At 34.2% G+C, this 23,459-nt stretch overlaps 1 protein-coding gene across 2 annotated transcripts in view; it reads right to left on the bottom strand.

Moving 5' to 3' along the window:
- The window catches only part of SNX2 (sorting nexin 2), a 57,495-nt gene that overhangs the window by 14,943 nt on the left and 19,093 nt on the right, over window positions 1-23,459 (bottom strand). For both annotated transcript variants that reach the window (XM_072840762.1, XM_072840763.1), the window contains exons 2-7: window positions 19,330-19,447; window positions 14,419-14,582; window positions 12,831-12,897; window positions 12,546-12,589; window positions 11,052-11,193; window positions 5,970-6,048 (exon numbers count right to left, since the gene is read on the bottom strand). In XM_072840762.1, coding sequence (XP_072696863.1) covers window positions 5,970-6,048; window positions 11,052-11,193; window positions 12,546-12,589; window positions 12,831-12,897; window positions 14,419-14,582; window positions 19,330-19,447 — 614 coding nt within the window. The remainder of the gene's footprint in view (window positions 1-5,969; window positions 6,049-11,051; window positions 11,194-12,545; window positions 12,590-12,830; window positions 12,898-14,418; window positions 14,583-19,329; window positions 19,448-23,459) is intronic.

Here is a 23,459-nt window from a genome sequence, read left to right as displayed (position 1 = left end):
TATTAAGCACTGTATGTTGTCCTGCAGGAAAGAAACCTGGTTTAACTTTGTTAAACCTTATGTTAACAAGACTCCACTGTCTACAGTCTACAGACTTTCCTTTTCTCACCCTACCACATACTAGGATTCGGAGGAATCATTCTGGAAAACAGTATTCTAGAAGAGAGTAAAACTTTACTTCTTAAGGCTTATACAGAAGTAAACAGCCATCAACCATTTCTTTAAAACTATTAAATTGGGATGCCTGAGTGGCTCAGTGATTGAGCGTCTGCTCAGGGTGTGATCCTGGAGTCCCAGGATCGAGTCCCACATCAGGTTCTTTGCGTGGAGCCTGCTTCTTCCTCTGCCTGTGTCTCTGTCTCTCTTTCTCTCTGTCATGAATAAATAAAATCTTAAAAAGAAATAAAAAAAATTAAATAAAACTACTAAATTTAGATAATGGTAAAATTATAAGCAGAAAACTAAAAGATTTTTTGTTCCATAGGATAATTATCTTTTAATGTTTTTTCTAAGAGTGTGAGTAGGTACACACACAAACTCACAGATACTTTGGTTTTCACAAAAATATAACAATTATGCTTGTAGTCGTGTATCCTTTTACGCACAACAGTATGTTACGGATACCTTTCTGTGGCATTAAATATTATTCTCTAATGCCATTTTTATTTACCACATGAAATTCTAGCATACATATGTAGTATATTTATTTTTTAATACTACAAAGACCACTACTTGCTTTCTTATCATTTGCAAAGTACTATCACATTCAATGGAATTTTATTCTTTAAATTGGTTGTACGTAATGTCTACTTTGCTTATCTCAATAGCACATTTTACTTTTTTTGTTTTTTAAGATTTTTATTTATTCATGACAGACACACAGAGAGAGAGAGACAGAGGCAGAGACACAGGCAGAGGGAGAAGCAGGCTCCACGCAGGGAGCCCGACGTGGGACTTGATCCTGGGTCTCCAGGATCACACCCTGGGACAAAGGTGGCACTAAACCGCTGAGCAACCGGGGCTGCCCTCAATAGCACATTTTAAATGAAAATTCCCTTTTGAGTAAGTGGTTTGTGTTTTTAAATCAGAAAATAAAGGAATGGATTTGCATTTTTCCTCCCTTCACATCAATCTTATTTTTCATTCTTTTCATTAGGTTTTTAATCTTAATTCCATTATAGTTAACATACAGTGTTATATTACTTTTGTGTACAATATAATGATTCGACAATTCTCTACATTGCTCAGTGCTCACCATGTTAAGTGTCCTCTTTAATTCCCACCACCTATTTTACCCATTCCCCACCAACCTCCCCTCTGTGAATCATCAGTTAGCATACAGTATAATAGTAGTTTTAGGTAGACAATTCAGTGATTCAATACTTCCATACTCATCAGGACAAGTACAATGCTTAATTCCCATCACCTATTTAACCCAACAGTCCACCACCACCCCCTCTGGTATCCATCAGTTTGTTCTCTATAGTTAAGAGTCTGTTTCTTGGTTTGTCTCTCCTCTCCCACCACGTTTGCTTGTTTGTTTTGTTTCTTAAATTCCACATGTAAGTGAAATCAAATAGTATTTGTCTTTCTCTGACTTATTTCACTTAGTGATATACTCTTCAGCTCTATCCATGTTGTTGCAAATGGCAAGATTTCATTCTCTTAATGACTGAGTAATAATCCATTTTACACCCACATCCAATCTTCTTTATCCTGGACACTTGAGCTACTTCCATAATTTGGCTTTTATAAATAATGCTGCAATAAACATAAGGGTGCATATACTCCTCTGAATTAGTGTTTTTTGTATTCTTTGGGTAAATATACTCAATAGTGTGATTCCTGAATCATAGGATAGTTCTTTTTTTAACTTTTTGAGGAACCTCCATACTATTTTCCAGGGTAGTTGTACCAGTTTGCATTCCACCTACAGTGTAAGAGGGCTCCTTTTTCTTCACATTCTTGTCCACACTTGTTTCTTGTGCTTTTGGATTTAGCCATACTGACAGGCGTGAGGGGATACCTCAATGTAATTTTAATCTGCAATTATCTGATGATGAGTAACGCTGTGAATATTTGTAAATATTCGCCAACTCAGTATTAAGGTCAGAGAGGTTACAGAGATATAAAGGATGGATGCAGAACAAAAAAAGGAAAAGAATACAGGAAGCAGACATGAAAAGGATCATGAGGAGAAAGAAACACTCGAAGGAAGAGAGAAAAGGAAGGCACAATGGAAATGGTGAAAAGTAGTATCACACTCAATGAGAGGTAGTTGTAGTTTTTCTGCACATTTGCTCTAAGGAAAGGCTGCTGATAAAGTTAGAAAAACCAGAGGATCCCTGGGTGGCTCAGCGGTTTAGCGCCTGCCTTCCGCCCAGGGCATGATCCTGGAGTCCCAGGATCAAGTCCCTCATCAGGCTCCCTGCATGCAGCCTGCTTCTCCCTCTGCATGTGTCTCTGCCTCTCTCTTACTCTCTCTCTCTTATGAATAAATAAATAAAATCTTAAAAAAGAAAAAAGAAAAAACACTGAAGGTTTTAAGCTCCTGTTTATTCATTTAAGATAAAGTAAAGCAGGTTATCCAAAATTCAGAGGAACAAAGTTAGGATTTCTCTTGCTTGAAACTCAAACATGTGCTAACAATGAGGGAGTAGAAAGGCAGAAAGCCTGAATCTTCGATGACATTCATTTGTTCATCCAGCAAATATTTAGTAAGTATTTACTACATGTCATTTTCTTAATGTGAAATTGTATTTTAGTAAGAGAAGGCTGATGATAAACTCTAAATATAATAAACACATAAATTATATACTATGGGAGAAGCCGGCAAAAGTTGTGGAAAAAAGAAAGGATAGAACAGTAGAGCAAATGCAATCAAGTACATAAGGTATTGTTGGTGGCAATTCAAATATAATAGGTAGAATGAAGCCAATCATCAGAATAGACTTCATTGGAAAGATACTTGAACATCTAAACTTGAAAGAGATGAGAGAATTAGCCATGCAGATACCTGGGAATAAAAGCTTTCTAGGCAGTGGGAGAGGCCAGTGGAAAAATCTTAAGGTGGAAAAATGCTAAGGATCTTTGAAGAGCAGCAAAACATCAGTGTGGCCTGGAACAAAGTGATCAAGGAGCATACAAGATCAAAGAGTAACAGAGTGAGCAGTGCATGTCATGTAAAGTTCTGTAGGCCATTATAAGGACTCTGGCTTTTACTGAGTGAAATGGGGAGAAAGGGACATGATCTGATGTAAAGGGATGACTCTGATTGCTATATTAAAAGAGTTGGAGGCTCAAGGATGGAAACAAAGAGGTCAATTAGGAGCTTACTGCAGTTAATTCCAGTATTTGGACTAGTATTGTAGTGGTGAGAAATGGTTGTATTACAGATATCGGAAAGAAGCAACATGATTTCTGAATGAAATGGATAATCCTAAATACTTCTTGATATGAGAGAGTAGACTAATTAACCTACGTTGTTTAGGCCAAGTCAGTCATGTTTTTGGGTACTTGGAGTGCATAATCCTGATATATTTTAAGATAAGGAAAAGTGTATTTAAGTAAAATAACTTGCCCAAAGTCACAGAGTGTATATTGTGTAGTGGATTCTAAATCTTTTTCATGACACTCTATACTTCTGTCTATATTTGCAGAACTGTATTCTTACCTATGAAACAAATTCAACATGGTCTTAAAGTAAAATGTGAAGCACTCTCAAGAAAATCTAGAGAGGGATCTTAGGGACACTCCTCCCAAAAGTAGTTTCAGCTTACTTTAGTGAGAGTGCTCAGGAGAGTATCTTTCTTAACCACTCTCTTTCTCTTCCTGTCTTTTAACACCAGATGTTCACCCTTTCATTCAAGACAGTCACCTAGATTTTCTGAGTGGAGCAAACAAATAAATAAATTGTTATCATAGTATATACAAAGAGAAATACTTCCTGACCCACCAGATTCAACGAGGCTGGGTATCTCACAGATAAGCCTGCCCTAATTTTTAAGCAATGCCACAGAAAAAACTCCCTTTATAAAAAGCATTCCAATTCCTCTGCTTCTAGACCTTTATACCTATATTTTCTTTAGTCATAATTTTTAATGCAAAATGAATTTCTCCCTCATATTATTACACTGTTTCTTCTTCTTTTTTTAATCTGCAAAGTCCACTAAGGTAGCATGTAACAAGTAACATTTATCACTAAAAAACCCGTTTTTAAATACCCAGTAGGTCAAGTCTCAGTATTTCCTTACAGCTCTCCTCAATGTTTCATACTGCATGATGTTATAGTAAGTACTATGCAATGCATTCAAGTTGCAAGAAAGGTGAATGTAGAATCAAATTATATGTCCTTGGTACAATAAATCTTCATTAAGTTCCTTATCAAGCATGCCATCTGAAATATTTCAAATTTACTCATAGAAAAATAGGACTTGAAAGGTTTCTCAAAGGGTCATGGTTACACTTTCAGGAAGAACTAAGCAGAATCAAAACAGAACATTATCTACCTTTACTCTTAAAAACATTGTCTATGACCTCTTTCACAACACAAACAATTCTAATGCCTAACCTAAACTTCTCTTGATGCAATTTAAATCCTTTTCCTGAGTAATTGCATTTCTCACAGACATAATCTCATCCTTTAAGTCCTCCCTAATATCAAGTTGCATATTTTTTAGCTTCCTTGCTGTAAATTGTTCAAATCTGACTTTTTTCTGTGGCATTTTCTTAAAATGTAAACAATTTATAACTAAAACCCAGAAATAAGGTGCTTTAAAAATAGTCTTTAAAAAAATGTGTACCTGAAAATAAATATACTATTACTTAAAATCTGTCCAACCTACCACAACCACTGGTCTTATGTCAAAAGAGAAAATAAAGAATAAGCAAATTCAATTAAGATAACAAACAAAATTCAATTAAAAAAAAAACAAAAAAATCCTAAGCAATTAGAACATTTATATGCCTAAGCGATTACCAACTTATGTTCTAAAACTTGGGTTTTAAGATAGTTTCAAATTTATTTTCTCAATTTTCAGCATAACAAGTAAGGAATAAATGTTGAGATTCTGGGCTTGGGTTCCTCCTATCCATTCCTCTTTTTGGTCTGCTACATTGAAGACAAGTCTTCAAAACTATAGGAAATGTGTCAAGTATTCTAAAGGAAAGCAGAGCAAATACATCAGACTTTAAGTATACAGTTAACTCAATAAATGACTAATACTACTCTGCACTCATGTCAAAATCAATTATACAAAAATAAAGGACGGCACGCAAACCTAATTTCTCATTGTATTTAATAATGTTTCTAACCAAGTAATAATTCAAAGGAAAAATTACCTTCAGTGAACTATAGCCAAATTATCCAACAAAGAACTTGAATATGGGTAGAATTTCCTAAGAACCTAAACAATACTAAATATTAAAAATCCAAATAATTTTATCAATCCTTTCTTCCCTTTCACAAGTTTCATGGTTATCTTTTTATAAGCTTGCCAGTTCCTTACTTCTCATGCAGATTACAGCTATGATACATAAATTATTTTTTTTAAGATTTTATTTTCAGTAATCTCTATACTCAAATCGGGCTCAAACTCACAACCCCAAGATCAAGAGTCACACACGTTACCAAGCCAGCCAGGCAGGCACCCCCATGATACATTAATTCTATCTTCAGCTAACTGATATCTTTATAGTCGTCTTATAGCATACAAAAATAGGTGTTATCCCATTAGACACATTATATGCTAAATATTGATCCACTTATGAGAATTAATAAAAGCAGACCACAGTATTGTATTGTTAAAAAAAGTATTTTCTTAAAGTTTAATGCATTCCTAGCAAAGAGTCATGAAATGGTACTAATGAAAAAATTAATCATTAAAATACAGTGTGCCATATAATGGAATTAGACTCCTATCACTAAAGTAAGAACATGAGAATAATAAAGCATAGCTGTTTAGAATTACCTTTCAAGAGCTGCTCTCCGTTTTTCTACAAATTCAGTGGATGATGAATCTTCTTTACCCACTTTGACCTTGGTCATGCCTTTGAAAAAAATTAAATGAGATTCATAATTTTATATTATTGTGAATATCTATTATAGTCATTTCAGCATAACTTAAAACATACTTCAAAAGGTTGAACTTGACCAAAAAAAGGCTCCTAAATTATCACCAGTTACCATACATCTGAGGAATTAACCCATGATATACTAACATTTCAACCAGATAAAGTAGAAGCTGAGCTCTGTCTGCAGTTTTCTCACCTCTGTTTGGGTTTCTCATCTGTCTGTGATACACTATACTCTTAGTAAATTAAAATGAGTTTGCATTTCAATATGCATAAAGAGATTCACATTAGCAAATTTAAGCTCAGTATTTTCATTTCTTATAAACAATACTTAAGGTTCTTCAGTTTGGGGACTAGAAAAATAAGTGTAAGCCATGAATTTGCTAAATATCTCCCCCAATGTAGAGTCGAAGAACATGTTGTTTATCATAGCTGGTTTGGTTATAGTTGAAACAAGTGCTTTCATAATTTATAAAATAAAAATCATTAATCATCTCTGTAATGGCAGTTTCAATTTTAATACTCATGTACCAGATTGCAGAGTGGTCTTTTTTTCCTTGTTCTTTTTCCTTCAACATCAATTCTGTAGAAATGAAGTACTGACATATCCTATGACAGGGATGAACCTTAAAAATATGCTAAGTGAGGGCTGTCTGGGTGGCTCAGTTGGTTAAGCATCTGCCTTTGGCTCAGGTCATGATCTCAGGGTCCTGGGATCAAACCCCGCATCCAACTCCCTGCTCAACAGGAAATTTGCTTCTCCCTCTCCTTCTGCCCCTCCCTCATGCTCGTTCTCTTTTTCTCTCAAATAAGATCTTAAAAAAAAAAAAAAAAGTATGCTAAGTGAAAGAAGTTTGTCACAAAGGCCCACTCATTATCTGATTCCCTTTATATAAAATGTCCAGAATAGGCACATCTACAGATAAAGAAAGTAAATTAGTGACTGCATAGGGCTGGGAGTTAAGGGAAATTAGAGGATGATAGCTAAGGGGTAATAAATAAAAAATATTCTAAAAGTGATTGTGGTGGTGTGAACACAATTCTGAATATACTAAAAGGCTTAAATATTACATTGAAATTGATACACTTTATATTTAAATAAGCTCTAAACTCAATATGGGGCTTGAATTCACCATCCTGAGATTAAGAGTTAATGCTCTAAAACAGAGCCAACCAGATGTCCTGAATTATATTCACTTTAAATGGATAAATTACATGACATGTGGATTATATCTCGACAAAGCCATTAGAAACAGGACTATGTAAAACCATGTAATTCTTATTCAGGCTGGTACATCTGGTAAATAAACATTGCACCTATGAATGTTTTGTTTAACATAATATTTCTGAAACACAAATTTGAAAAAGAAAACTCAAACACCTAAAATTATCTACCCTGAATGGACTACTAGAAGTGGAATGAATGTTAATTAGTTCACATATTGTTTCCCTGAAAATATCTTACCACTACGCAGTTCTTTGCATTTTTCTCTTTAAGGATCTTCTGCTCATGCTAACCAATACAGGCCCAAGCAGCAAATAAAAAACACTCTAATCCCTTAGCTCTTAAAACTTCACAACTTAGTTGTTATTGTTACTCTTTCCTAAAAGCTTAGTGAAATGTTTTTTATTTATTAATGAGAGAGAGAGAGAGATAGAGACAGGCAGAGGGAGAAGCAGGCTCCATGTGGGGAGCCAGGGACTCGATCTGGGGTCTCCAGGATCAGGCCCTGGGCTGAAGGCGGCGCTAAACCGCTGAGCCACCAGGGCTGCCCTGAAATGTTGTTTTTAAGTTAACTAATCTTATAAACGGGTAACAATTGTGGACTAATGAAAAGACTTCTCTTCCTTCAGGGCAGTTCCAACTTTTCAGCAAAGAAGACAAGTTACTATTCCTTTTCTGCTACCCCACCTTGAGCATTTATCACTTGAAAACTACTGCCTATGTAATTAATAAGGCCTCCCATATTTCAACAATTTCTTAGCCTATTCATTTTTCTTCAAAAAAAACTGATGGACAGTATGAAAAAATGACAGCTTCTCTATTTGGTTGGCTTTCAGGAGGTTCACAGACCAATTTGTTACCCACTTAGTAACTGTTCAGACTTTATGCATATATTCTGAAGAAACTGTTTCACTTGGTTTCACCTTACTATTTCACTATGTTTATTTTTCCCAATAATTTTTTTATTTTGATCTTTAAAAAAACCTGCATTACATGTAGTTGCCTCAAGTCCTTTCTAGAATAAAGTAGTATATAAATAATCTTAAAACAACTCAATCCACCTTAAATGTACATTAGATAAGTCTACAATAATGTAGCATTAGATTATTTTTAAAATTGGAAAGTTTTCTATTTTGAATACAAAATAAAAACAAACCATAACCATATTTTTAAAATCATACCAAAATTAGCAGACCAGAATAGTGATTAAAAGTGTAAGCTCTAGAGTAAGATGGCCTGCAAAGCCCAGCTCTGACTCTTACGAGCTGTATGGCGTGGGCTACGTTCTGTAACCTTGATGAACCTTAGCTTCCTTACCTATTAAATAAGGAAAACAATAAGCTAACGTCATAAAGCTACTGTGAGGATTAAATGAGAGAATGCACATAAATTATTTAGTACAGTACACTCTAAATAAATGTTAATTATCTCTATAATTTAATGGATAGTCTTACAATGTAAAGGGCTATCTATCTTGGTCATGTATATAGATAATGCAAACAAAACCGTGTGACTGTCCCCTAAAAACCCTTTGAAGGGGTTTTTTTTTTTTTTTGAAGGGTTTTTTTTGAAGGCTGTGAGGATCAGTATCAGAAAACGGTGCTCTTGGGATTTAGTTTCTCATTTCTACTTTAAATTTACACATGCTAAAAAAATAAAAATAAAAAAATTTACACATGCTATTTATTATACTGTAATAATCTGTGGAAGGTTGCAGATAATTAAGGCAAAATATTAGCCTGAAATATAATAAACTTGGGCATTAAAATTTACTTTTTTCAATTTTGAGGGGGGACACTCACTATTTAAGAACTAGATTAGCATGTTAGTCACCAAAATGAGAAAAATAGTTTTTTTCCTCTGATACATAAAAAGAGCTGCACAAAAAAGAAAAAAAAGATAGTAATAATTTGTGATGCGTGAGTTCCCTACACAGATAGTATGATGCCAAAAGCAAACGTCTTGAGGTAAGAGAAATAAGATTATTAACTAGGTTAGCAGTTTTCAAAGTATGGTCAGAATACCAGAAAGATTTCCGATACCCTTTTTGTACAAGTGTGGGGAAGTGTGCACCAAAGGCTACTTTCAGAATAATATTAAACTACTGTCTTTTTTACTCTTACTCTTTCATGAGAGCTCAGTGGAGTTTAACAAAGGTTATGTGGTATATTATATCACAAGAGACAGGATGCAGAAACACACATGAGAACATCGCTATTTTGTACTAAGCTAGAAGTTAGGGATTTGGAAAACTATAAAAACAAAAACAAAAAGGAAGCCACCATTATCACTAAACATTTTGTCTTACAAATACTGAGTTTATTGGCATTTCAATTTTTTAAAGTTTTTTTTTTACATTTAATTTCATTAATTTTTTTTTTTTTAAGGAAACTCTATGCTCAGTGTGGGGCTTGAGCTCACAACCCCAAGATCAAATCACAAGTCACCAACTAAAGCAGCCAGGCACCCCAAAAAAAATTTTTATAATTAAAAAAAACAGAGTATATAACAAATGCATTTAAATATATCAGGTTTCAAAATTATTAAAGATACTATTAGGTGCTTTTCAAAAAAAATGTCTAAAAACAGTAAAAGAAAAAATTAAAAAAAAAAAAAGAAAAAATTTAAAGAGTAGCAGAATTCATTTTTATATTTTCTGAATAATCTTACATATAAAGAAAAATAAATTATGGTAAATAACTCAACAAATGGGGAAAAAAACTAGAAAAATTTAAGAGAGGACAGATGTCTTTTAATGGGACAATGAAAGTTACCCTCTTTTGTAATTTTTTGTGTATTCTCTTTAAACATTTTAAAAGATTTATTTTCTTTATTTTAGGGAGAGAGAGCCTATACACATGCACAAGCTGGAGGTGGGACAGGAGAGGGGGAGAGAGAATCTCATGCAGACATCACGCTGAGCAGGGAGCCTGACTACAGGCTCTATCTCATGATCGTGAGATCATGATCTGAGTTGAAATCGAGTTAGATCCCTAACCAAATGAACCACCCAGGCACTTCCCTCATCCCTTTCTAAAGTAAGCTCTACACACAGTGTGGGGCTTGAATTCATGATCCTGAGATCAAGAGTCACATGCTCTATCAATTGAGCCAACCAGATGCTCCCTTCTGCATATTCTTAACTTTAGTACTTGTACAGGTAGAATTTTTATTTTAGAGATTTTATTTTTAAGCAATCAAGCTCTACATCCAATGTGGGGCTCCAATTTACAACCCCGAGATTGAGAGTTGCATGCTCAGGCATCTCATAGGCAGAAATGTTTTTAAACATTAAATTTAGGTATGAAATATATTAACATGATAGGTCTTATAAAATCTAGACTGGATGGAATCTTTTTTGGGACAATGAATAGCTGAAAGCCAAATACCTCCATCCCTTAGAAACATGTTAGTATGCTACTAACATAAAATATCTTTTGAGTGTTTCTCAGTAACATGACCCTTTCAACTGCTCTCAACTTGGCAAATCCTGATCCAGTATTTAACATTATATTATATAAATCAAATCTTAAATTGATCCTATATAAATCAAAGTTCTAAGATGTTAGAAAATAAAACTATTAGCTTATACATTCCTTAGTTGATGGGTGATTATCATAAAGGGAATATTTATTAAATTCAGTATTGCTAGACATTATGAGTTATCATGATAATGATCATGGTATCCTAATCTGTATAGTTAAAACTGAGCTAGAAACAGGAACAAGTTTTTAAAAAAATTATTCATACTTACCTACTATACTCTTTTCTGGAGCTGGTGGCACAATATAACCAACATGTAAATACTTGCTTGCTAACTTGCTATGCAAACCAAGAAAGTCACTGAATCTTCTTTTCACTGAAAATTCACTCTTACTGAACATGGAAAGAGAAGTCTACAAGTAAAGAAGAGGCATTTCAAATTCTGAATACTAAGCAATCTTTCAGAAGTTAGTATCACATATTACCATGAACATATACACATATATACACACATATACACATTGGTTTATTTTGCAAAAGAACGCACAGGAGCTAACTAATGTGGTAGACACATTTCTGATAAAAAAAAATCTACATTACACATTTTTGTTTTGTTTTTATAGAAACTTAAAAGGACAAAACGTTTCCTTGACGCGTCTCATCAACTCTAATTGCATTTATGTTAATGACTCTTAAATCTTTACCTCTGGCCCAGATGTCCTCTGAGCTTCAGTCTAATATATCAAAATGCCCAAGGGATACTTCTACTTAAATCTTGCTGCCACCTCAAATTCACCCAATCTCTTGCTGAAACATAATCTCCATGTGGGAAGGGCATTTGTCTGTATTGTTTCCTAATAAACCTTCTTGCTTGGAACAGAGCTGGACCCCATGTTAAGTGTTTAATAAAAATATGTTCAATGAAATAACAAATCTCATGCCAATCCAAACTGTGTTGCTTTTTCTCCGAGCTCACTCTGATAACCGTGGAAATACTCTAGTCAGTAACTTAGGCATCTCTCCTTCACTCCTTACATTCAAGCTCTACTGATTCTACCTCCTACACAATTCAAGAAGCCATTATTTTGGCTTCAGAATCAATTCCTGAGTAAAAAATATTATTTCTCGCAGACAGGATTGCTACAGATCCTCTCCCACTTTAAGATCTAAGGCCTACAACCCTTTAGGAATTCTGATGGAATTAACTGGAAATCCTGACCTCTACTTTGCACTCCCAACTTAGTAGTCAGATCTTTCTAAAACAAAAATCTAATTGTGTTATACTCTTGCTTGATCTCTTCAAATGCTCTCCATTATACCATTATACTCAGGATAAAGCCCAAATTCTTTAATGTGGCTGTTCATAACGTAGGGAGGCTACCGCCAAACAATTTTAAGTAGGCACCACTTTCTGCAGATCCTGGAAAGCACAATGCTTTCTTGACTCCTGGCCATTAAAAAAGCAAACCCCTTTGCTTGGAACGAGCAATCTTCTCCTTTCTCTGTGTCTCCAACCCCCCGTCACTTTCTCCTACCTTTGTCTATATTAAGTCCCTTCCTGCATACTTTCACAGAATATTTTACTTATACTTTGGAGAACATTACATTTAGAAAATGCTCTTAACTCAATGTAACTGCTTATTTGAAATCTTCAATGAATAGTAACCTTTGTAAAGACAGGAAATCCTTATACTTTATTTGCGGTTATAAACTCATACTACACATGGTGAGGGCTCACTATGTTTTTAAAGGAGCAAAGGCTCACCTTTGTTGTTACTCTATATGCCATGTAAGCATTCATGCCATCACCTATAAGAAAAGTCAAACAGTACTATTAAAATTAAGCTTAGCCACACACACAAAAGGTAGCTGTGAAGTAATATGCTGACCAACTTGATCGTGATGAACAATTCATAATGTGTACATATCTTAAAAATAAAGGTACCATTTTAACATTCAACACTGCACTTAATAAAGAAAAACAGCATATTAATAACCAAGGTACTTATCACAAAGAAGCAAATTTAAAATATTGTAAATACTGACTCACCAACTTTCTCTGGATCTGATACACCAATTTCTATATCAAAAACATCTCCATTTGCTTCTTCTTCAATCTAGAAAAGACAATTCTTTTCATCTTAAGACTCCAAATTACATCACTGTTATAACACTAATAACTTCAATTTTTACCATCTTTTATTAGAGTTGTCATAATAATTTAAAAAGCCACTCAGCATGGTTTCTGAAAAATAAAAGCTGTCATATTTCCTTGACTTTATTTATTTATTTATGTTATGTATTTATTCATGAGAGACAGAGAGAGAGAGAGAGAGAAAGAGAGAAAGAGAGAAAGAGAGAGAGAGAGAGAGAGAAAGAGAGAGAGAGAGGCAGAGACACAGGAAGAGGGAAAGGCAGGCTCCATGCAGGGAGCCTGACGTGGGACTCGATCCCAGGTCTCCAGGATTACGCCCTGGGCCAAAGGCGGCGCTAAACCGCTGAGTCACCTGGGCTGCCCTCCTTGACAATATTTAAACACACACACACACACACCAGGAAAAGGATCATTTGGAGAAGTTACAGAAAATCTTGTGTTCTCACAACTCCTCAGATTTGGTTTTCTGTAGGAATACTGTGGAATTGTTGTTCTCTAAACTGAGTCTTCAGATTCAGATAATTAAATACTGATACCTTAATTATTTTTTAATATGAGCACTTTTCAAAGTTGTATCTCTACTCTTTTCAACAGGAGGTAGCCATTACTTTTGCCAATAGAATCCTCCATATCTGTAAAAATAACCATACTGAGAATATCATGATTTCTCTGATAAGCTAGGAAACACATGCTCTTCTTGAAACCCATGAGAGCACTATAAAGCACACTAAGTAGGAAAAATGATTAGCTTGTAAGACTGCAGAGAAGCACTTTTTAATGCCTTTATAAATAAGCAATCCTAGGAGCAGCTCTGCAAGAAAGTCCTGTTACTCTCAAGAAAAGAACACAGAAATTGTTAAATCTGTAAACTATTTTAGAGTAATATTAATAGCTCAAGATTATCTAAAAGTTTTTCTAACCATAATCTTTTTTTCTCCAAAGCTGCCCTCTTGTACAGATTTTTAAGAAACTAAACCTTATTTGAACTATAACATAAACTAAGTAAATCCTAAGTATACAGCTCAGTAACTTTCACAAACACAATCATTATTCACAGGAAGGCCCTCTCGTGCTTCCTCTCCATTTACAACCCATCCTGTACCCTGCCAACATAACCACTAATATTTACTGCATGATTCATCAAATAAAATTACTCAAAATATCACTTAATTAAAGTTTTCAAAGAACTTTCATACATTTTTCTCACTAACACAGAAACGCTGAGAGTCATAAATAAACATCATGAGATCATAAATGATAAAATCTTTGACTTAAAAGGAAAGTAACATGCCCACGTCACTGGGTTAAAATGTGATAAAGATAAAATTAGAAGCCAAATCAGCTGACTTCTTTAGTCCAATACCTTTCCCTCAAAGTATCCAAAGGCTTTGATTAGAGATGACTAACAGGAGAGTGATTCTGTGGGGGAACAAAAAGCTTACTATTTACATATTAACTTAAGGGTACAAACATTTTCCCATACCTCCTCCCTGGATCTATCGAAGATCACAGGAGCAGACATACTCTTTGATTCAATTCTGGGAGCAATGAGTGTAGTAGGGGTCACAGGTGTGACTGCAGGAGAAGGTTCTGAAGACAGGATAGGTTCCCTTTCTGGACTATCCAGAGAAACTTCTTCTGTGGCTTCTAGATACAGATTAAACAAGTTAGTTAAGGATACTGATAACAAACTTCAATAGCCTCTATAGCAGTTAATGAATTATAAAAAATACTTTTATAATACCCACCAAAAAATCAAAATAATGTTACTTAAAAATCGTTGTTATAGTTTAATGAATCCTTCCTTAGTTGTTTATCAATACTTTAAAATCAACAGCTTGTTGATTTTAGGAAGAATTACAGTAAGTCAGCTTAATTATCTATACTAGTGGTAGGGATAAAGCTAGTAGAAAATCAATGATGTGGATAATTCCACATTCATTTGTGCTGGGTTTGTAATAGATCTTATGCTTGGGGTAACTTACCTTTCAATATCTTTTATTCAGGCTAACATTATGATTATTTTATACATACAAACAAATTTTATGACAACAGGCTGCCCAGAACTATCCCAGTTGGGATTAAAAATCTGTTATGCAAAATCCACAAAGTTAGTAATCTAAAGCAATTAACTGCTAAAGATTACTGAGTATTAGTTGAATACATAAACATGACGCGAAGCAAACAGCTGTTTAGGTTTTAATTTAAAATGCTCATCCACTTGAAAAATCTAAAATTAAACATATTTAAAACCAGATCAAATCAATAAACTGATTGTCTACAAGCTATTTAACATTGTGCTAAATGCAATGGAGAAACACAAAGAAATGTAAAATATCATACCTGCCCTCAGGGAGTTTATAATCTAATTGGGAAAACAAGACACAAGGATGTGGAATGTTAAATAATAATAAAAGACAAATAATAGCCAAGAGAACAATAAAAAGAATGTTATAAGACATTTAACTGCTATATGAACTACAAAACAAACTACCATTTGAGATGGGAGACAGTACTTTAGGCTGGGGATATCTGCAATACTTTATGAAATTGATTTGAGAGGATATGGATGGGTAGAGAAAAAATGGAGGAAGAATTCTAGGAAAACAAAACAATAGAACAAACAAAAAGCAAAATCAGAAAAATGAAAATTACAGTCAATGGCCATAATGAAAACCACGGTTCTGTGGGATTATAGAACTGTTAACAGTAAAAGAAAGGCAGGGCTATAAGGGAAACAGAATCAGACCAGTGGTTTCTAACCTGAGATTCTTAGATTCCCAGAGGTTTGGGAAGGTAGTAATGGCAGTCAGTGATCCATTTTAATACCTCAAAAAGTATAGCAGTAACAACATATTTACCTGAAATAAGGTAAATAATGTTAACATTTACATTTAAATGTAAACAGGGTAAACAGGTTAACATTTCATCAGTCTATTCTTACTGGTTTTCTCATATCAATGAGATCCTTACTTGACATAACTCTTTACATTTTTATATTAAACCAGAAATTTTTCCAACTGTGGTAACCAGAGAAGGAAAATAGACGACAGATGTAAAATAGAGAGACAACAAATGACCTCAATATAAAAAATTAAAAGCTTTCTGACTATTAAGACTGCTAGTATTTATTTGTTTTTTAAAGAAATGAAACCAATGAACAACATAAGAAAATAAGAAAGCAGTGAATCAAAGCTAGAAAGTGTGAGATTATCTACAAACAGGCAAAACAACAAGCAGCAAATAAAATCTAAAATTCTTGAGAAGAGGTACTGCTATTGGCAACACAACCAGAGAGACAAAAGGCTAAAGGCATATTAACTTTATTGATCTATCAGGACAGATATGGTAACTTTAGGTTTTCTATCACAATGTACTCAATAATAGCAGATTTTGTGTTCTTTGCAAAGACAAGTTGTTTCATAAATAATATGAAACCTCTATATAAGAAAAGCTAAATATGAACTAAGTGGCTAATCTGAAGGAGGAAAATGAAAATAAATGGGTAGAGATTTAGATTTAGCATACTAATATACAGTCTGCCTTAAAGTCTTCTCATGACTTTTAGCTAATACTACAAATTCACAAGTCTTAATTTAAACCAGACCTAAAGGTCCAGGAGATGCCTCAGACGTTTTAAGTACAAAGATGAACTTTTCCTGGGAAGAAATAATATACGGACAAGTATAAATCAATTATGTCAATGCCAGGGAAGAAATATTTCACTCATACTGTAGATGCTAGAGAATTTTTTAAACAAAGGAATATTCATGAAACTCACAATTTGGTTTTTTTTTTATTTGAAACTTACAATTTGTATTATTTGCTGAAATATTTAAGTGAAATAAGCTAAGGACCCTGCAGAAATAAGATTCAAATGTCCAAGACAATTTCCAACTTTAGCAATTTGCTTACCCTCACTTATTCCTCTATGATAGCTTGATGTTCAGCAAAGCTTAGTGAGAAGGATCTAACAAATGGAGGGGCTCTGTAGTCAACCATATTTGGTGAATGCACTCCAAGTAAACTAGTAACAGGAACATGTCACACTCCAACTCTTTCCGGTACCATGTTTGACAAAACAGTACCTGAAATGCTACCCAAAATGTATCAGTACTAATCTCTTCATGGTTTTAAAATCAAAATGGCTAGATCCCTAGAGAATTACTGATACTCTTTTCTCTAATATAGAAGTACATGTTCCTATTGCTTGACAACAGTCTTCATCATCCTGGAAACATATGCTGCTCTTTATTATGGTTTCCAATCATATTCCTCCATAAAAGGAGGAATGATATACCAGTTTAAAAGCATTAAAATAAGATGCAAGTGTACTATTAATGCATTCACATAAAAATGATCAAATTAGGTCTTAGAATATCTAATGATATCATTTTTTAAAATTTTATTTATTCATGAGACACACAGAGACAGAGAGAGAGAGGCAGAAACACAGGCAGAGGGAGAAGCAGGCTGCACGCAGGGAGCCCGACATGGGACTCGATCCCAGGTCTCCAGGATCACGCCCTGGGCTGAAGGCAGGGCTAAACTGCTGAGCCATCTGGGCTGCCCTAATGATATCATTTTGAAATGCAGCTGAGTTTAAGATAAAAGATGAACCATAAAGGGTGCCTGGGTCGCTCAGTCAGTTAAGTATCCGACTCCTGATTTCAGCTCAGGTCATCATCTCAGGATAAGATCAACCCTCCCCCTCCCCCACACACACCGCTGGAGTTTCTATGTTTGAAACAGAAACAGATGACTATATTTAGTCCCCGTCTCTCTCTCTTTTATGTTTTTTAAAGACTTTGAGAGAGAGAGCACCAAGTATGAGTGGGAGGAAGGGCAGAGGGAGAAAATCTTTAAGCAGATTCCCCGTGAGTGGGGAACCCAATACGGGGCTTGATCTCATGACCCTGAGATCAAGACCTGAGTTGAAACCAAGAGTTAGACATTTAACCGACTAAATCACCAATGTGCCACCCTCTCTCTCTTTTTCTAACAAATAACAGCGGTGACAATAATTGAATGACAATATTTAGTACAGATGCTAGGTAAATATGAGTAAGATTTTTCTCATCAAGCCAAGTAAGCAAATATTGTATAGTCCTCACTTGGCAAATCAATTAGTGTGCATACTGATAAAAAAAAATACAAAAAAAAAAAACAAAACAAAACAAAAAACCTTCACATAGTTCTGTTGTTAGTTTCTGCATACTCCTTCTGTATGAATTCTGAGACTTCACAAGGTGAAAAGCTCTTTTATAAAAAGAATAATCTGAAACTTCTATGTATAACTCTATACATACACACAATTTTAGATTGGTATCCATTACTCAGGAGAGAAAGGACTTCTATCATTTTCTAGTTTAACACATAAATGCCATAAAAAAACTTTTAAGAGCTGACTGGGAAAAAGTCCATAAAAGGAAACAAAACGGATTGTTACAACTTTGGTTAATTCTAAGCTGTTAGGTAGCAAATAAATAAATAAATAAGAAACATTATTGGTATTTATTAGTATGGTATTTTAAATTCTGACATGATAAAATACATGAATTCATCTGTAATAAACACTTCATAAAACTGATCAAACAGGAACTTGTAAGGACCTATGTGATAGAGAAGCATATCTTCAAAACAAAAAATATTTATACAAAAAATACAGAATGGTTCAAATATGCAACTACTATGAAACCTGAGGACACAATATTAAATTTTAACTCAATGAAAACCAGTTGAGGTGAATTAACAAAGGTTTACTACTTTAATTTTCTGTGTCATTAATTCTAAAAAATGATTTGCCTTTCAATATCCAAACATTAACTTTTACCTAAATTTAATGTTAAAACAGATGTAACTGTTTTGAAAAAAAATTCATTATTTTAAAGGTAGGACTATACCAAATCCTGCCCTGTAAAACAAATTTCTCAACCATCAATTTACTCACCCAGAAGTGAATCAAAATACAACAGGTGGTAAATACTGAAGTATTTTATTAAAACAGAAAGATTTTAAATGATTTTAAAATCCCGAGTTAATTTTGCTGTGACAACCTGTAAGTAACAAAGATTTTAAACGCTGATATTTTCCAAAGTATGAATGCCACAACCATTAGTTTTTTGAGTGTAAGTACTGATCAAAACATCAAATTATAATATGTGATTTATTTTCAAATGCTTAAAACCAGAAAGGATCATGGTTTGCTTCTCTCAACAAACTATATTTTTCACAAAGTGATCTAATTGGAAATTTCCTATCAAGTTGTTAACAAGAAGAACTACCACTAACTAATACCTTACACAAAATTTCAGTTTTGCTTTAGAGAATATCTTGTAACAGGATATATACTACAGTGGACTATTACTAAAAAAATAAAGATATTTATATATACCTGCAAAAAGATCTTCTCTGTCATCATCTAGCACCACCTCTGCAGGTTTGGGACCATTGGAGTTTGTACTAACATCTTCTGCAGGAAGACTAGCTGGTTCCGGAGATGATGGACTTGACTGTTAAAAATACCAATATTAGATAAAGGATTATCATGTTTAATTACGACTCTACACATCATAGAAATAGAACATTCTCTTGATAGAAAGGGAATAAAGAACAAGGACAGTTATTTATAGCTACTTTAAGGGAAGAATAAACCAAAACCACATTTTTACTCACTTTCCTTCTTAACAAGTCACTTAAGATTTAAAAAAAATCTTTTCCAGTCATCCCTTTAGATACACTAACTTGTCTTGTTGAGATAAAATTAACAAAGATTTAGTGTTTTACAGCCATATACAGTAACACTGTTTACTATACAATACTAAAAGAAATTCAGATTTGAAAACATGTTGTGTGTATAAGTTCAAGTATTCCTTTACTGTAAAAGTTTAATACTATTTGAATTAAAATACTATTATTCTAAAATTGTATGGTTTAAAACTAAAAATATGCCTTCTTCCCAAACATTGTATTTCAACTGAACTTAGGGACTGTTTTTGCACTTCTTAATTTTAAAGTATAACGACCAACATAATAGAAGCTACACTGTGAAGCTTTTAGCTTTATTACAGGTTTTCGTATAATAGTTAAAACCAATACTCTTTTTTTTAAAAAAAAGACATAAAAATGAACGTGTGTATGTCAAAAGCATACAGCTAGGTATTTTCGCAAACCAAACACACCTGTGTAACCAGCACCCAGATCTAGAAAGAGAACATATCAGCATGGATTAGTTTTCCCTGTTTTTGTTCATAAAACGGAATCATACAGAATATTCTTTTGTTTTTGTTCTTAATGTTATGTTTTAAGACACATCCATACTGTTGTTATAGTAATAAATTACACATTCTTGTTGCTGCAAAACATTCCATTTTAAATATACCTCAATCAATTCATTCTATTACTGATGGACATATGCGTAGTTATCAGTTTTGTGCCACTATCAATAATGTTGTATAAACTTCCTAATATATGTGTCTTTTAGTAAACATGTGAACAAATTTGTGTTTGGTATATATGAGTAGAACAGCTAAATGACAGGGTAGGTGAATATTCTGCTTTAGAAATCTAAAGTGGCTGCATATTTTGTGAAAAAATCAATTGCTCCACAACCTTGTCAACATTTTGATATATTTTATCTTTCTCATTTTAGCTATTATGGTGGTATAAAGTATATCTTATCGTGTTTGAATTTGCATTTCCCTGATGAACAATGATGCTCAGCAATTTTTCATGTTAAATGGCCTTTGAACATCCTCTTTGAAAAGGTTTAATTCATTTACAGAGAGAGAGCATGCATGCATAGGGTGGAGGGGCTGAGGAAGAGAGTATAATTATGAATATGCCTAAAAACTGGCCCCAAGTTTATCAATCACATTATCTATAATACTGAAGAATTTGAAATAACCTAAAGCATATCTACATAAAAAATGTAGCACAGTAGTCTCAAAAAACTAAAAATACAGGGGAACTTTCTCAATTTGAGAAAAAATAGCTACAAAAACCCTACATCAACATTTTTTTTAAAGTAAGCTCCACACCCAATGTGGGGCTTGAGCTCACAACCCTAAGATCAAGAGTTACATGCTCTACCCAATGAGGCAGCCGGGCACCTCCTAAATCAAACTTAATGGTGGGAAACTAGAAGCTTTCTCACTAAGAATAGGAACAAAACAAAGATGTTAACTCTTACCACTACTTTTCAACATTGTACTGGAAGTTCTAGCTAATGCAATAAGACAAGGAAAGGAAATAAAAGGCATAAAAATTGGGAAGGAAAAAATAAAACTGCCTTTGTTAACAGATGACATCAGTGTCTAAGTAGAAAATCCAAACAAAAAAGCCTCCCAGAACTAATATGCATTTACAGCAAAGCTGCAGCATATAAGATTAACATGCAGAACTTAAGTCACTTTCTTACATAGCATCACTGAAAAATAGAATTTGAAGTTAAAAACAGTAACATTCCCCCCAAAATGAAATACTTAGGTATACTCTCATAAAACATGTAATAAGATGTGTATGGGGAAAACTCCAAAACTCTGATGAATGAAATAAAAGACCCAATAAATGGAGAGATGTTCATGTTCATGAGTAGGAAGGCTAAATACTTTCAAGATGCCAGTTCTTCCCAACTTGATATAGAGATTCGATTTAATCTCAATCAAAATTGGAGACAGTTATTTTGTGGATATCAATAAAATAATCCTAAACTTTATAGAGAGAGGCAAAAAAAACAGAATAACCAAAAGAACACTGAATGAAAAGAACAAAATTGGAGGACTAAAGCTACTTGACTTCAAGCTTATAATAATCAATACATAATGTGGTATTGGTGGAAGAATAGAAAAATGGAAGAGAAAAGCCCCAAAATACATAAATATAATCAACTGATCTTTGAAGAATGAACAAAGAAGAGAATAGGGAAAAAAACAGTCTCTTCAGCAAATAGTGTTGGCTTAACTAGACATTCACATGCAAAATATGAATCTGCAGAGACCTTACACCCTTCACGAAAATCAACTCAAAATGGATTACATACCTAAATGTAAAGCACAAAAGTGTAAAATTCCTAGAAACAGGAGAAAATCTTGATGACCTTGGATTTGGCAGTGAGTTTTCAGATACAATAACAAATGCACGCTCCATTAAAGAATTGATAAACTTGGGCAGCCCGGGTGGCTCAAGCAGTTTAGCGCTGCCTTTGGCCCAGGGTGTGATCCCAGAGACCCAGGATCAGGTCCCACGTCGGGCTCCCTGCATGGAGCCTGCTTCTGCCTGTGTCTGTGCCTCTCTCTCTCTGTGTCTCTCATGAATAAATAAATAAAATCTTAAAAAAAAAAAAAAAAAAAGAATTGATAACTTCATTAAAATTAAAACTTTCTGTGAAAAATACTGTCAAGAGAATAAAAAAAAAGCCACAGTTTGGGAGAAAAATGAAAAGATGCCCCACACCATATATAGAGAAATGCAAATTAAAATAACAATGAGATAACACTATACCTCATGAAGGTGTATCTAATAGGTGTATACCTATTAGAATGATCAAAAATCTTTAACTCTGACAACACCAAATGCTGGCAAAAGGAACTCTCATTCACTTCTGGTGAGAATGCAAAATGGTACAGTTAATTTGGAAAACATTTTGGGAGTTTCTTTTAAGACTAAACATATTCTTGGGGCACCTGGGTGATTCAGTGGTTAAGTATCTGCCTCTGGCACAGGTCGTGATCCTGGGGTCCTGGGGTCGAATCCCACATCGGGCTCCCTACAGGGAGCCTGCTTCTCCCTCTACCTGTGTCTTTTCCTCTCTCTCTGTGTCTCTCTCATGAATAAATAAATAAAATCTTAAGGAAAAAAACACTAAACATATTTACCATATAGTTCAGCAATCACTCTCTTTAGTACTTATCCAGAAGAGCTGAAAACTTATGTACACACAAAAACCAGTACACGATGTTTACAGCAGCTATATTCATAACTACCAAAACGTGGAAACAACCAAGATGTCCCTTAGTAGGTTAATAAGTAAACTGGTGCTTCCAGTCAATAGAATGTTATTCAGCACTAAAAGGAAATGAACTATCTAGTGACGAAAACATACAGGGAAAACTCAAATGCATATTAGTAAGTGAAAGAATCCAGTATAAAAAGATTACTGGAAAAAAAAAAAAAAAAAGATTACTGGGATACCTTCATCTGCCTTCAGCTCAGGTCGTGAACCTGGGGTCCGGGGATCAAATCCTGCATCAGGCTCCCTGCAAGGAGCCTGCTTCTCCCTCTGCCTATGTCTCTGCCTCTGTGTGTCTCTCATGATAAGTAAATAAAATTTTTAAAAAGATTACTTATCGCATGATTCCAACTGTATGATAATCTGGAAAGTGCAAAACTATAAAGATGGTAAAAAGATCAGTACACTGGAAGGGAAGGAGGGATGAAGAGGTGGAAACACATGATTTCTGGACAGTGAAACGACTCTGTGTGATATTAGGGTGGATATACAACACGTCCTTACACACCTGTCCA

The sequence above is a fragment of the Canis lupus genome, chromosome 10 (assembly GCF_048164855.1).
Source record: "Canis lupus baileyi chromosome 10, mCanLup2.hap1, whole genome shotgun sequence".
NCBI classification, from domain to species: Eukaryota; Metazoa; Chordata; class Mammalia; order Carnivora; family Canidae; genus Canis; species Canis lupus.
This window is presented reverse-complemented; position numbering and strand designations above follow the sequence as displayed.